The sequence below is a fragment of the Filicampus tigris genome, chromosome 5, assembly GCF_054856515.1.
Source record: "Filicampus tigris isolate MCC_2025a chromosome 5, RoL_Ftig_1.0, whole genome shotgun sequence".
NCBI lineage: Eukaryota > Metazoa > Chordata > Actinopteri > Syngnathiformes > Syngnathidae > Filicampus > Filicampus tigris.
In genome coordinates, this window is record NC_141221.1 from 27,468,294 (window position 1) to 27,481,624 (window position 13,331).

At 41.2% G+C, this 13,331-nt stretch overlaps 1 protein-coding gene across 3 annotated transcripts in view; it reads right to left on the reverse strand.

Moving 5' to 3' along the window:
* Nucleotides 1-13,331, reverse strand: part of fkbp15b (FKBP prolyl isomerase family member 15b) — a 60,077-nt gene that overhangs the window by 39,788 nt on the left and 6,958 nt on the right. For 2 of the 3 annotated variants that reach the window (XM_086030073.1, XM_086030075.1), the window contains exons 2-9: nucleotides 11,317-11,420; nucleotides 11,158-11,236; nucleotides 9,213-9,282; nucleotides 9,023-9,097; nucleotides 6,663-6,761; nucleotides 2,159-2,308; nucleotides 1,999-2,067; nucleotides 168-311 (exon numbers count right to left, since the gene is read on the reverse strand). In XM_086030073.1, coding sequence (XP_085886199.1) covers nucleotides 168-311; nucleotides 1,999-2,067; nucleotides 2,159-2,308; nucleotides 6,663-6,761; nucleotides 9,023-9,097; nucleotides 9,213-9,282; nucleotides 11,158-11,236; nucleotides 11,317-11,420 — 790 coding nt within the window. Of the gene's footprint in view, nucleotides 1-167; nucleotides 312-1,998; nucleotides 2,068-2,158; nucleotides 2,309-6,662; nucleotides 6,762-9,022; nucleotides 9,098-9,212; nucleotides 9,283-10,228; nucleotides 10,281-11,157; nucleotides 11,237-11,316; nucleotides 11,421-13,331 lie in introns of those variants that run through there. The other variant, XM_086030076.1, reaches the window with a different exon arrangement.

The following is a 13,331-nucleotide window of genomic DNA, read 5'->3' on the forward strand; positions in this document are numbered from 1 at the left end:
GTGATATTGCTGTGTTTAAAAACATCACGGTAATAAATGTAATACCCATATCTGTAACCAAAATTTGTGCTTCTTAAAAAAAAAAAAGATCGGTCAAATTTATTATGTGGTAGAATACTGTATGGGGAAATTTAGGTGGATTAGCAGCAAATTACACAGGCGCTCACCCGTTTTAGTGCTGCTTCAAAAATTAGAGTGCTGTTTGCTGGCACACTGTCAGGAACACCTTGTGATCCATAAGCAAGGCTTGGTGGGACAACAATGAGACGACAGCCAGCCTTCTTCATCCCGAGCACCCCCTTCTCCCATCCCTACTCACACAACAAGAGCAAAAACACATGAAGTGTTTCAAACAAGACAACGGTAAAAACTATGATTCGATGCACAGGCTTCACTCATTGGTGGTTTCTCAGTATGAAGAACATGAACTCGTGAACTTGCCAAGTTCGGTCTTTTTTCAGAACAGACGGGAGAACTTTCTTCCTAAATCTCTTAGTAAATTGGAATGGCTGTACATTTGTTAGCTAGCTAGCTTAGGTTGAGAGAGTTATCTGTGAGGGATGTAAGACAAGAGTCGCCACTGTCTGTTCTTCTTCCATTAACCGGGAACAAGCCTGATAACTAATGTACTAACAAACCTAAATACTGTATAACTACAAAGCTCTATGAATTGTTTTCTTGTTTAGTTATAGTTCAGCCATGGTGTAGGTTTGTGGCTGACATAGTGGCCTTCTATTTAGAGTAGGGCATTCCGACTATGTGACGGACCGCTCAGTTTATCGGACGGGAAAAATGTAAAAATAGACTGACTATAAACATAGTCAGAAGCCCATGTATTTAATCCATCTTTCATCTGTACTCCGTCTTTAGTGTATGTGACGGACCGCTCAGTTTATCGGACGGGAAAAATGTAAAAATAGACTGACTATAAACATAGTCAGAAGCCCATGTATTTAATCCATCTTTCATCTGTACTCCGTCTTTAGTGTATTTTTCACAGCGAGGCTTCGATTCAAATATCGGCAGTGAGTCACTCTTTCTGTTCAAATTCAATGAGCGATCCGCTTGTCTGATTGGAATCTGGAAATGTTGTTGTGGGCCTTCAATGAGCCGCTTGTCTGACTGGGAGCACTTCATCACGACACGGTGCTTATATAGAGCTCTCACCTGCACTGCTTGGTCGTGATTGGTGGCCCTCGGCACACAACAACATTTCCAGATTCCAGTCAGACAAGCGTGCTTGTTGAAGATTACATTTCAAGGTTGTGGTACACAGTGCACAGTTATTTTTTTATTTTTTTAATATATAATTTAGAAACGCTGACGGATGCCCGTTTAAAATCAGAGGAGGGTTGGCCTATAGGCGGCTACTTTTTTTTTTCCCCTCGGAAAAAAAGGCAAATGACGGACGACTGAAGGGTACCCACGCTGCGTGTCTATTGTACATAGTGTTTTGTGTTAATTTATTCATTTCACGTTGTATTATGGCGATCTTGTTTGTAGGTAAAGTGCTTTGTTACAGCTGTAGCTGTTGTGAAATGCGCTTTATAAATAAAATTGTATTGTATTGTATTTTATAGATATTGTGATTTAAAACAACACTGAATGAAATGTATTATTACATATGCAGGGCTACCAATGGATGAAATAGTGTATTGTTTAGACTCAGAGGCCAAATTGTCCACGAGTATGCAGGGTAAACTTTGTCAGTGAATGGGGGTGATGGAATGTGAAAGATGGGGTGAAAAGAGCAAAGATGATTGAATATTGGATATTAAAAAAGCAAGAGTGTTGTGATTTCATCACATTCATTTATAACATTTGTACTGGTGCCCCAGTCGGGCCAGAATTAGTGAACTTTGGGTGGCTCAATACAGTCACGTGATGGCCCTGGCCGCATTGCTAAAACAAAACAAAAAAATCTAGCACCTTTAAAATTCACTTTGTGCTCATTCAATTATAGCTGCAAAACCTAAAGAAAACATGTTTTCATCTTACTTGGATTACTTTTCCAGCTCCAATTTTCAGCCGTAACAACTTGTCTTTATTTTGGTTGGAGTCAAACATCTGAAATGAAATAGAACCTCATTAATTTCTCATATTTATTCTTGAAAGCCCACCAGTACTGAACAGAAATTGTTTGGCTTTTATACATAACCTGTCCAATAATGTGGTTTTGCAAGAGCCAGCCTCTGTATGCCACCTCCAAAGAGTCCCCATATTGGACTGCCTGGCCTTCCCCGGGACTTAGATCCTGAGTCAGCACTGCTTCTAAAACGTTGCAGCTGTTTGCCTTTGCCAAACACACCTAATGGAAAAAAATTACATAATTTACAAAATACTTAAGACACTTCCACCACAGTAAGCATGACTTTTTTTTACATTTCTAATGTTCAACTTTAATCCTAAAATGGATTTTAACTGATTGATCTTCAACATTCTCTACTCAGTTTCCTGAATGATACAAGCAACAAAAAATGGGGTATTTTTTTTTTAGCTATAACAAACGTGAAGCCACATTTTTATACAAAAATATGAGCAGCGACCTCCTGAAATGCGCCAACATAAGATCCACAGAACAAAGTGCATTTGAGATAGATTACATAAAATAGATAGATTAGATAAGATAGATAGGTAAGATAGATAAGATATAGATAAAATAGATGAAATAGATTAGATATATAGATAAAATAAATAAGATAGATAGATAGATTGGATAGATGGATCGATAAAGGGCTGTCCCGACTAGCCGACGCCGCCGAACTTGTCCAACAAAAAAATAAATACAAATAAATCAGAATCATTAAATGATTTTATCTTTCCCTGCATTGCCCGCGTTTCTCCAGTAGATGACTATTGGTGGACCTTTGTGGGAGTGCAGTGAGTATGGCAAGCCACACCCGATGTCTTTCTGCAAAAAAGAAAGTGGGTCTTGTCTAGCACGGGGAGAGGAATCGCGGATCGATTAGCTCCCCTTCGGACCTGCCTGTGTTCTGCATGACGTCATCCTAAATTGCATGTTGTGTAGATTCGTCTTCAAAAAAGTGATTCGTCGTAAATTGGCAATTTGTGCGTAGTGAAGATTTGTAGTCATATAAGCGAGAGTTGTATTCACAAAACAATGGTTTTTATTCGTACTCACAAGAAGAGAAGTCAAACCCTCACAATTTTGATTTGTACTCACAAATCATTACTACTACGGATACAAATCTTTAATCACGGATATGCCTTTTACTATTACGGATACGAATCTTTAAATCATAGATATGCCTTTTTGACGGTGATCTTACTCCATACAGAGCTGGGCAGTCCGTCCCGGGGTTGGAATGGTGCCGCCACCCGGCACGGACGGACGCCCATTTTTGGGGTGAGACATTTTTAAAAAAGGGGCGGACTAAGCAAGGGCGGAGGTGGATTTTAGTCCGGCCCACTAATTGTCCCGCATGCGTGTGACGTGGTCGCGAGGGGCCCAAAGTTCATATGAATATACTAGGTGATATGGGCAAAGGACAAAAATTGCATCCGAACACTTCAAACGTACCACTAGCTATCCCACTGTGCAGGAGATTTGAAGGACATAAGAGTTAGGAGTAAGTTATAAGTTAAGTTAAGTTAATAAGTTAGGAGTGACAAATTTTTAAAAACGGATTAACTAAGCATGGCCGGGCGTGTATTTTAGTCCGGCCCACTATCGGCCCTCGTGCGTGTGAAGTGCTCGTGAGGTGGCCAAAATTCATCTAGGCCTACTCGGTGAAAGGCTTATTATTAGGCTTCTTTCTACTCCCGCGTCGGCGCGAGCTACAACTGCTGTTATAGGGATCCGCTTTTTTTTTTTTGTGGGGCAGAACAATGTGGAGGTCGACAATATTTATGAATATGGCCGGGGGGGTCGCGGCCGGAAGGGTACCCAAGTCAAGGGTGGAGGGTCGCAACCGGACCGGCAAAAGATGGTCAAGTGCCAGGCTCTTGTTTGTTGTACAGTTTTATTTTGGGGGATTTGCGCCTCTGTTATGCTGTTGCAAACCCCGACATGGTTCCCACACTTCTAAATACTTGTTAAACAATCAATTTAACTATAAAAATGCAAAATGAAGAATATATATACCAAGCTATAGGCCGTCAGAGGAACATGAGCTTCAACCACGGCAGCTGACGATCACGACGGAACGTTTGCTAGAAAACTATGTTAAAGTTTTAATTTTTATCATAAAATTGACTTGCCTTAACTAGAATGCCATAGTGTAATTTATCCAATCATGCACTTTAAAACGCTTGTCGTCGTGAAAAGTGAAAGTAAAAGTGGCCGCTTCTTCTTCTCCTCCTTCTTCTTCACCTGCTTTTTCTACTTCTTCTCCTCCTACTTCATTTCAAAAACGAAGAAGCATGGCCGCCGGAGGGGGATCATGCATTAACTTAATCTTTGCACAATAACATCAATAAAGTCCTTTGGATAAAATGCAACGCGGGATTGTAGTTAAGGTCAGCTGTTTTAAGACAAACTAACAAACACTTTCACACTTTATTTGGCGATGTCTTAAGTCGTCTGTGCCACTGGCCGTCCGGGAGCGCTCTGCGCTGCGCTCAAGAGTTATAAACACAGCTGTTGTACTGTACTATCCGATTTTTACAAAACTTTACTAGAGCAAACATATCATCAACAAATATGGAGGAGAAAGTATCCGGCTTGACTGACTAAATCAACGGCACATTTGAATAGTGGACGAGACTAAGTGAGAAGCTGCGATGACGCGCGAGTCAGCTCACATACAGTACAGTGTGTGGACAAAATAAATCCACTTGTGCTCTCGTTGGTCGGTCTTGCGCTGGGAACCAGTCACCGCCTTTGCGGGTATGTACAAAGCCTCAGAGTCAACTCATATCTTAGAAACAATGTGTCTTTCTGCAATAAAGCTCCCGATATGGCTGTGTTGTTTCATTTCTAATTTATGAATGCTTCTGAAAAATCCGCAATGCACTGAGGGCGCGAAAGTTGAAGCGCGAAGTAGCGAGGGATCACTGTATACCCCCAATCCCCGCAAATTTTCAACCATTTTTTCTTGGCAAACGTATATTGAATGTTGGTCAGTGGTTGTTTTTTTTGCGTTTGCAAGAAATATCGAGGGTTTACTGCTGTTATTGAACCCCTTTTTTGTGGAACACTTGATGCGGCCCAAACACACCCACACTCTATCTCCAGTGGCCCCTACATATTTTAAGATTGTTGACCCCTGTTTTAAATTATCAATGTTTTGTTATTAGTCACGGGCGGTCGACTGGTTAGCACATCCGCCTCACAGTTCAGAGGTCGTGGGTTCGATCCCGGCTCCGGCCTACCTGTGTGGATGTTTGTCTCTGTGTGCGGATGTTTGTCTCTGTGTGCCCTGCGATTGTCTGGCAACCAATTAAGGGTGTCCCCCGCCTACTGCCCGAAGACAGCTGGGATAGGCTCCAGCACGCCCCGCAACCCTTGTGAGGATAAGCGGTATTGATAATGGATGGATGGATGTTATTAGTCATTTTGTTTAGTGAAAAATAATAGTTGAATTGATTGTTTTTGTGGATGTTATTGTTCAATCAATGAACATTTATTACCATAAATAACAGAAAAAAGTATGGAATGTTTGGAGATAATTGAGGACCTTTTGAGCATAGAGTTGCTGAAGGAGAGGAGAGGACTTGCAAACTGGTAGCCAATAGGCTTGTTCGTTTATTTGCATGGGTTATCTAGCCCAAAGACTCGATACAAATGTTCCTGACCCGGCCCCTCTGTCAAATTTTACATTCCAATATGGCCCGCAAGTCCAAACTTTTTCCCACCTCTGAGAAAGATGGATGGATGGATAGATGGATGAATCATCCATCCATCCATTATCTATGCCGGTTCTCCTCACAAGGGTCACGGGGCGTGCTGGAGCCTATCCCAGCTGTCTTCGGGCAGTAGGCGGGGGACACCCTGAATTGGTTGCCAGCCAATCGCAGGGCACACAGACAAACAACCACACTCACAATCACACCAAGGGGCAATTTAGAGAGTCCAATCAACTTACCATGCATGTTTTTGGAATGCGGGAGGAAACCGGAGTACCCGGAGAAAACCCACGCTGCCACGGGGAGAACATGCAAACTCCACACAGGGAGACCGGGGCCGGGATCGAACCCACAATCTCTGAACTGTGAAGCGGACATGCTAACCAGTCGACCACCGTGCGGCCCATGGATGGATCAATCACCCTAATTTAGTAATTTCCCATCTTTTCTCTGCACGAATGACCCAAACTTGCTTGAGTTAATTTGTTTTGCTACATTGATTGTGTGCTATTGTACTCATGGTTCAAAGGGCAAACCTTTGCGACCAATAAGAGAAGAGAGAGACACCTCAGATTTGAAAGTTAGGAATACTTGAATATCAAGGAGAAATAAAAATAAAAATACACATGCAGCAGATCATCAATTTGTAAATGATAATAGGCCAGGTCAAAGAAGTAACTAAAAAAATCTATCATTCTAGAATGGGTATAGCAGAATGGGAAAAACGTTATCAGGCCCCACCTACTGTGACCCTGCAATAAATAATATGCATCAGAAATACATGGAAATTCTGATTAAACATTTTTAAAATAATCCTTGATATATCCTTTAGCGTGTGACTTTTTGTTACTTGCCTCTTTACAGAAGTCAGATGATGATTTCTCTGATTCAAACATGAGGGACCAATTCTGCCTTTGGTCATCATAAAATGTGCAGTAATTGTTAGACTGTACCTGCAGAAAAACAAAAAACACATGAAATAATGAGGTTAAGTGTACATAAGATGCTGATCATGTTTTATGGTGTGATGTGTTTTATTTCAGTATGAAAGCAAAGACATTCAAGCATTGATACGTAAATCCAGAAATAACAACGAACGACACGATTTGAGAGACGTTTTGCCACCACTGTTGTTGTTGTTGTTGTCAATTGTGGTGCAAACATCTGAAGTCCAGAGGCTGTTTTACACATTATGTGGTGAGTTACCTACTTTTTTCGTAAGCTTTTGAATTCAATGCCGTTTTTGAGGGAAAAAATATTCATTCATTCATTCATGTTACCTATTCTGAAGGTATTCTCAAGGTTAGACAGACATTATAACTTGACTAGTAGTCACTGCACTACTGTATGTTCAATTTTAAAATCATTTGGGTCAAAGTTGATTTCCTTGCCCAATTTTGCAGTATGTGGTTATTTTTTGATTCTTCAAACCCTTTGTTGTTGAAGGATGGATCTTTTATACAAGCAATGCGAAATACATTATGAAAAATGAAATATATAAAGAGCACCATTTGCACGTGTGCACAGATTTTGTTCATACATAACCCTTGTTTGGGTCTGTGGGATCTGTTTTCAGTTTTCAGCAAAAGAAAAATGAACAAAATTCTTTTTTCAACCTGAAATTCGTTGGCTTTGGCTTTCTGTGAAGAACATGAATCAAAACACATTTTCAATAACCACATACTGGACACACACCCTGCGCATTCATATTACACACGGGGTGTTTGGGTGACCTGGCCTTATAAAAGTGTGGAAAGTGTAGGTACTATATAATGTCACACTGTTCTTGCTTTCTGGGGCTTCTGATAGAGTTTTCTGCACCTCCTACGCCCGCACAAAGTTGCAACATTATTGAAAATTCAAGTATACCAACATTGTCTCTTCTTACATTCCCGCACATTTTACCCTGTGTCTTGCGTAAATCAAACTTTATTTTCTTTTACTCTATCCCGCCTGTAAATTAGGGGCATAACACTATAGATGCGGCTTTGCCAGTGTGGTTCCTTTATCACAAATGATCAAGATGAACCAAAAGATTATCTGCTGAGAAAGCCGTGCGCTTGATATTGGAAGAGAGAGAAGCTTCTGATGATGATGTCGACGTTTAAGAATGTGAACATCACATTTCTGAAAATTCTGAGTCTGACAGTGACTTTGAAGAACGGAATGAGGCTGAGTTCCAAAATGAAGACAAAGAGCCCATCAGCAGCCAGATCCAGGACCAAAACCCAAATTCCTTAGATATTTTGGACATAAAAACACAATGCCTTTGCCACCTGGATGACACAAAACGCAGATTAGAGCAGGTGGAAGCTCCAGAGGACACATCTCTTTCTTGAGAACTGGGAAAGGCGGTGGTGAGACCTCAAATGGTGCCCCATCCACCCCAACCTACAGAACTGCCTGAAGTAAGTGTGTGATGCTCTTGCAGTAAATGTCTGACATTAATGCCTTGCAAGAAAGAGGTGTTAGTAGCAGTTCTGATCTTATCGTTATTCCAGGCATTTGCGAAATAAGTCTTACTCCACTCGTTTTTAGCCATCTCTGAGGGCAGCGATTTTTTCTTCTGTTGACTGAAAATGACATCACAACTGCTCACAACGACCAATCACGGCTGACCTTATTTCTGAATCTGAGCCGTGATTGGTGGTTGTGAGCAGTTGTGACCTCATTTTCAGTCGACAGAAGTGACAAAATGGCCGCCCCCAGAGATGGCAAAAAGGAGTGGAGTAACACTTATTTTACAAACGCAATATTCATCAGAATGCCTTGTTTCAACTAGTGGGCTTGCATAGAACATATACTTGAAAAAAAATATGTTTGGGTTTACTTTAAAGTATCTTCCCTGTAAAAGAAAGTGAGAAAATTTAAGTTACAGAATACATGCACGTCATGGTCAGGATGGTACCACCTCTGCCTCAATCGCAGCCAAGAAAAACCCTGCCTGTGTTCCAATGGTTATTCATTGTGCAAATTTTAAAAAGGACGGAGAGATCTTCAACCATCCATTCATTATCTATACCACTCTTATCCTCACAAGGGTCGCGGGCGTGCTGGAGCCTATTCCAGCTGTCTTCGGGCATTCGAAATTGAAATTCACCTGCATAACCATCAAAAGTGCTGCATATAAAGGCGACTTGATTTATGGGAAAATATGATTCGGTTCAGGTACTCTGAACGAATTAAGTTTGTACACCAAGGTTCCAAATCTCACCGTGAAAATGAAGTCAATGTGGATCTTGGCGGAAGTAACTTGTTTCTGCTGGCTCAAGTACAGTAGCAGCTTGTACTACACAGAAAGAGAGACATGATTGAGAAAAATATCACATCAGTGCAATAATCTCAACGCCCATCCAGTACTTATACATAATATGTAATGTAATAATCCAATGTGCAGTTCCTACCTCTTTACTTGTGTGGTTGCCCAGTATGGCTGCCCCCAGCTTTCCCTGCTTCACATACTGTCCATTTATACTGTATAAGGGGCATGCAATTATTTTAAATTGTTCACTGAAGATAATCATGGCAGACACTATTTGAGCATTTTGTCAAAGTGCTTATAAGAACAATGTGTAAATTACCATTTACATGAAAACAAACTACCGTATTTTCCGGACTATAAGTCGCTCCGGAGTACAACTCGCACCAGCCATAAAATGCATAATAAAGAAGGAAAAAAAAACATATATAAGTCGCACTGGAATATAAGTCGCATTTTGGGAGGAAATTGTGCGCATAGTACACATAATTTCCACCAAGCTGTGATGCTACATGTAGCATGCAAGAAAGTTACGGTAAGATTACTTTAAACTCACCAAAACGGTTGTAGATCGATTGAATAAGTCTTTTATTTATCCCCAACCATGTTGAATGTTTCCAAGTCTCCAAAAGTATTTATGTATTCGGTCATAATTATCTCCTTTGTGCTGAGTGTGCTCCTCCTTACATGTGTGGCTGCATGATGATGCACGCACGCACGCGGCAACTGTCTGTTTGTGGTTTATTGTTGTTCAACCATCGCCTGTAAGTAACTTAGACAATTGTGTGTAATGAGCATGCAACATTTATATAGAAGCTGAATTGTGGCTGGTTGTACTGTGTTGTTGACTGAACATACTAATCGCTATCGCTAATGCTAATCGCAGTTGCTAATCGTTAGCATGTCTGCCTGTTTGTGGTTCATTCTTGTTCAATCGTCGTCCGAAACTAACTTAGACAATTGTGTGTAATGACATTTATATACGAACTGAATTGTGGATGATTGTAGGTTGTTGACTGAACATGCTAATAAGTATCGCTAATGCTAATCGCTATCGCTAACCGTTAGCATAGGCTCATCTTGTTCATGAGTTTCAAGTTTCTTTTGTTTCGACAATGACAATGATCTTCCTATTTTTTTGTGAAGAGAAAACTCTCTTACCGTGCTGACAGTTTCGGCTGTCACTTGCAGCCTTCCTCGGAGCCTGTCTCTGCTTCCACATGACGTGTCTAAAAACAGCTGACCGGGTCGGGGGAATCTTCAAAATAAGGCTCCCCGACCCGATCAAGTCTGCGCTCCAACCCCCCGCAAATGCGCTATAAAAATAATATGGTATTGTATTATTTTGCTCTGGACACATCACGTGGAAGCAGTGACAGGCTCCGAGGAAGGCTGCAAGTGAAAGGAAAAACTGTCAGCAGGTAAGAGAGTTTCTCTTCACAAAAAATAGAAGGATCATTGTCATTGTCGAAATAAAAGAAACTTGAAACTCATTTAACGAATAAGAAGACAGGATGAACATTATTGGATCATCTTGTTCATGTCTATGAAAATACATGTGTATGTAATGCATAGATTGATAGTATTTTGTTTCTTGTGCAGTTTCACAATATAAACAGGCAACTTCGCTGCACACCTAGAGTCTGTGGAGTTTGTGAATGTTTAGCTGTTTGGATAAGCTGACTTCCTCAACTAGCAAGGCCTTAACAGTCAAATTGTCTTTTGATCATTTTAATTACTTATTTAGCAAAACATTAGACTTTAACCGTTTGAATTATTCATGCATTTTAATAGCTTTTAGGATGTATCTTATGTTTCTTTATGTGGGTTACAATAACATGTGAAATGATATAGAAGTAATTGTCATGGCTTGTTAGTGCTGACTCGTATTTATGATATTTTGTCTCCCTCTGCAGGCGCTTTAGCACCTAAACACAAGTCAGCACGAACAAGCCATGACAGTAATGTGTTAATAATTTCACATATAAGTCGCTCCGGAGTATAAGTCGCACCCCCGGGCAAACTGCGACCTATAGTCCGGAAAATACGGTGGTCTTAATTTCTTTAAACATTAATATCAGGGTATTTACTATCGAAAGGCTTGGACTGCGGCGGCAAATAATACTTCAAGGGTACCAGGTGATAGCGCTGCTGTCTGGATAACTGAGACTGTAAAATATGACAATGCAAAACATTAAGCGGTCACATTAAATTAAATTGAATTTATTATTCAGGTTGAATGGTCTCACCTGGATTAGAGCTTTTTCTAGGCTGTTTTGGTGCTGTATAATGAAAGGACTCATTCCCTTGACTGGTTTCTTCGTCAAGCCCAAACAGAGAAGCCAACTTGGCCCTGAAAGAAGAGCAAATACAGGGTTTTTCCTGCATTCAAAATTGAGTGGCGGCCGCCTCCAGCCAGAGCGATTGATATTGCTCAACACCACGCGACTGATGTCCCTCTGCGTCAACTATGTATTTTAAAGGGACACTTGATTGGGCAGAACATCCACACGTGTGTAATAGGTCTGTATGCAAAAATTATGACTATGACTGATGACTAAAGCCACAAATTGGCACGTCCACTTTGGGGCATGTTTTTTTGTTTTTCTCCAGCTCTGGCTGTCTACATCATCACAGGGAGGCAACCATTGTTATCCGTGTTGTTCCTTGTTTTGGTTTGTCACCTAAGTGTCTGAAAGTGATTAATTGCCACTAAAATTCATTTGCACATTCCTACTCTTGTCCATTTCAAACTGTGAAAATATAAAAGCGGGCGGCACAATATTTAGTTTTTATAAACATCAAAGCTCCTATGAGGAAAAAATCACCTCCACAAAATCAAAAATATTGTGCTGGTCGTTTTTTCCTTTCTTTTTTTTTTTTTTTTTTGGGAATTAGCGGTTAGCGTGGACAATACCAGGAATGTGCATATTACAATTGATTCTAGTTTTCAGACATTTAGCGATGCAAACGTTTTGTTATTTTCCCATAGGCAGCCAAGCAGCCATGGTTGTTGGCTCCCGCTAGCTCCCGCGGCTAGTTTAGCTTTCAATTGCTAACAGTCATAGTTAGCAGAAGGAGCTTTTCTCCTTACGGTCCATACATGCGGGTACGCATCTCGGACGAGCTGCCCGCTCATGCACTCAAGTAGTTAGCTCCACGCCGCCACCAGTCAGCCAGTAGCCCGTGTTCTGACAGACATCCCGCCGGTGCGGCGTATGATCGCTAATAAGTGGCCTTTTTGCGGAAATGGATGGATCTATAAACTTTGATTTCATGGAGATCTGCGGTCTAGGCAGCCAAGAAGCTCCGTGTCCACCTTCGACCATGTTTGCTGTCGGTCAGCCAGCCAGGATCACCGTGTTTGCTACAGAAGAGGTCTCGTTGCAGTGAACGCTTTAATTCTGTCCAGATGCAGCGGAGTCGGCGTGCGAATGAGCCGGTCTGTGTGCGTCAATTTCGGATAAATACGAGCCCCGGAGGTCGGCTTGTGGAAATGTTCAAGTTGGACTTGGAAAGATTAAGAGCACCGGACTTGGTGCCGCGCAGAGGTGGATCTTGGAGAAAAAGTAAGTCAAGCTAACACTTTAAATGTAATCTATAACAACCTATGAGCAATTCAGCTTCTCGGAACGCAATGTGTTTGAGAATCTTGGTGACTTATGACATGAAACGATGTATGTGATATAAAATGCACCTCAGCTGCATGTAGGCTGCTCATTTCTTGCTCGTTTTGGTCAGACATGGAAAGGCTAATCGTTTTGTCATGTTTTCAGATGTTGAAGTGGGCCTAAGTAGATGTCCACATGTATTGGGGCCGATTGATCCCCGTTATTTTCACAATATTAGCGACGTTATTTACAATTACTTTGGAATGACAAAATGTAATCGGTCCCTATCGTGACGTCACACAAGGCATGGAGGGAGGAGAGGGGGTGTGGTCAAATTGCTCATTTCTTGTGGGCGGTTACAGTGTTTCCCATACCATATTAGTACAGTGGTACCTCTACTTACGAACGTCTCTTCATACGAAATTTTCAAGTTGCGAAACACCTCAACAGAAAAATATCGTCTCTAGTTACGAAATAAATTTTAGGATACGAAAGGTAAAAGTATGGGCTGCTACTAGCAGTATAGGCTGCTACTCGCAGCTCCGATGTTTGCTGAACGCAACATACTACTCTGCTATTGGCTAGCCTAGCATCTTCCTGGCATCCCGTTGGCTAAGAGAGACCTCTTCCGTATGTGTCTTTGTGTGCAAATA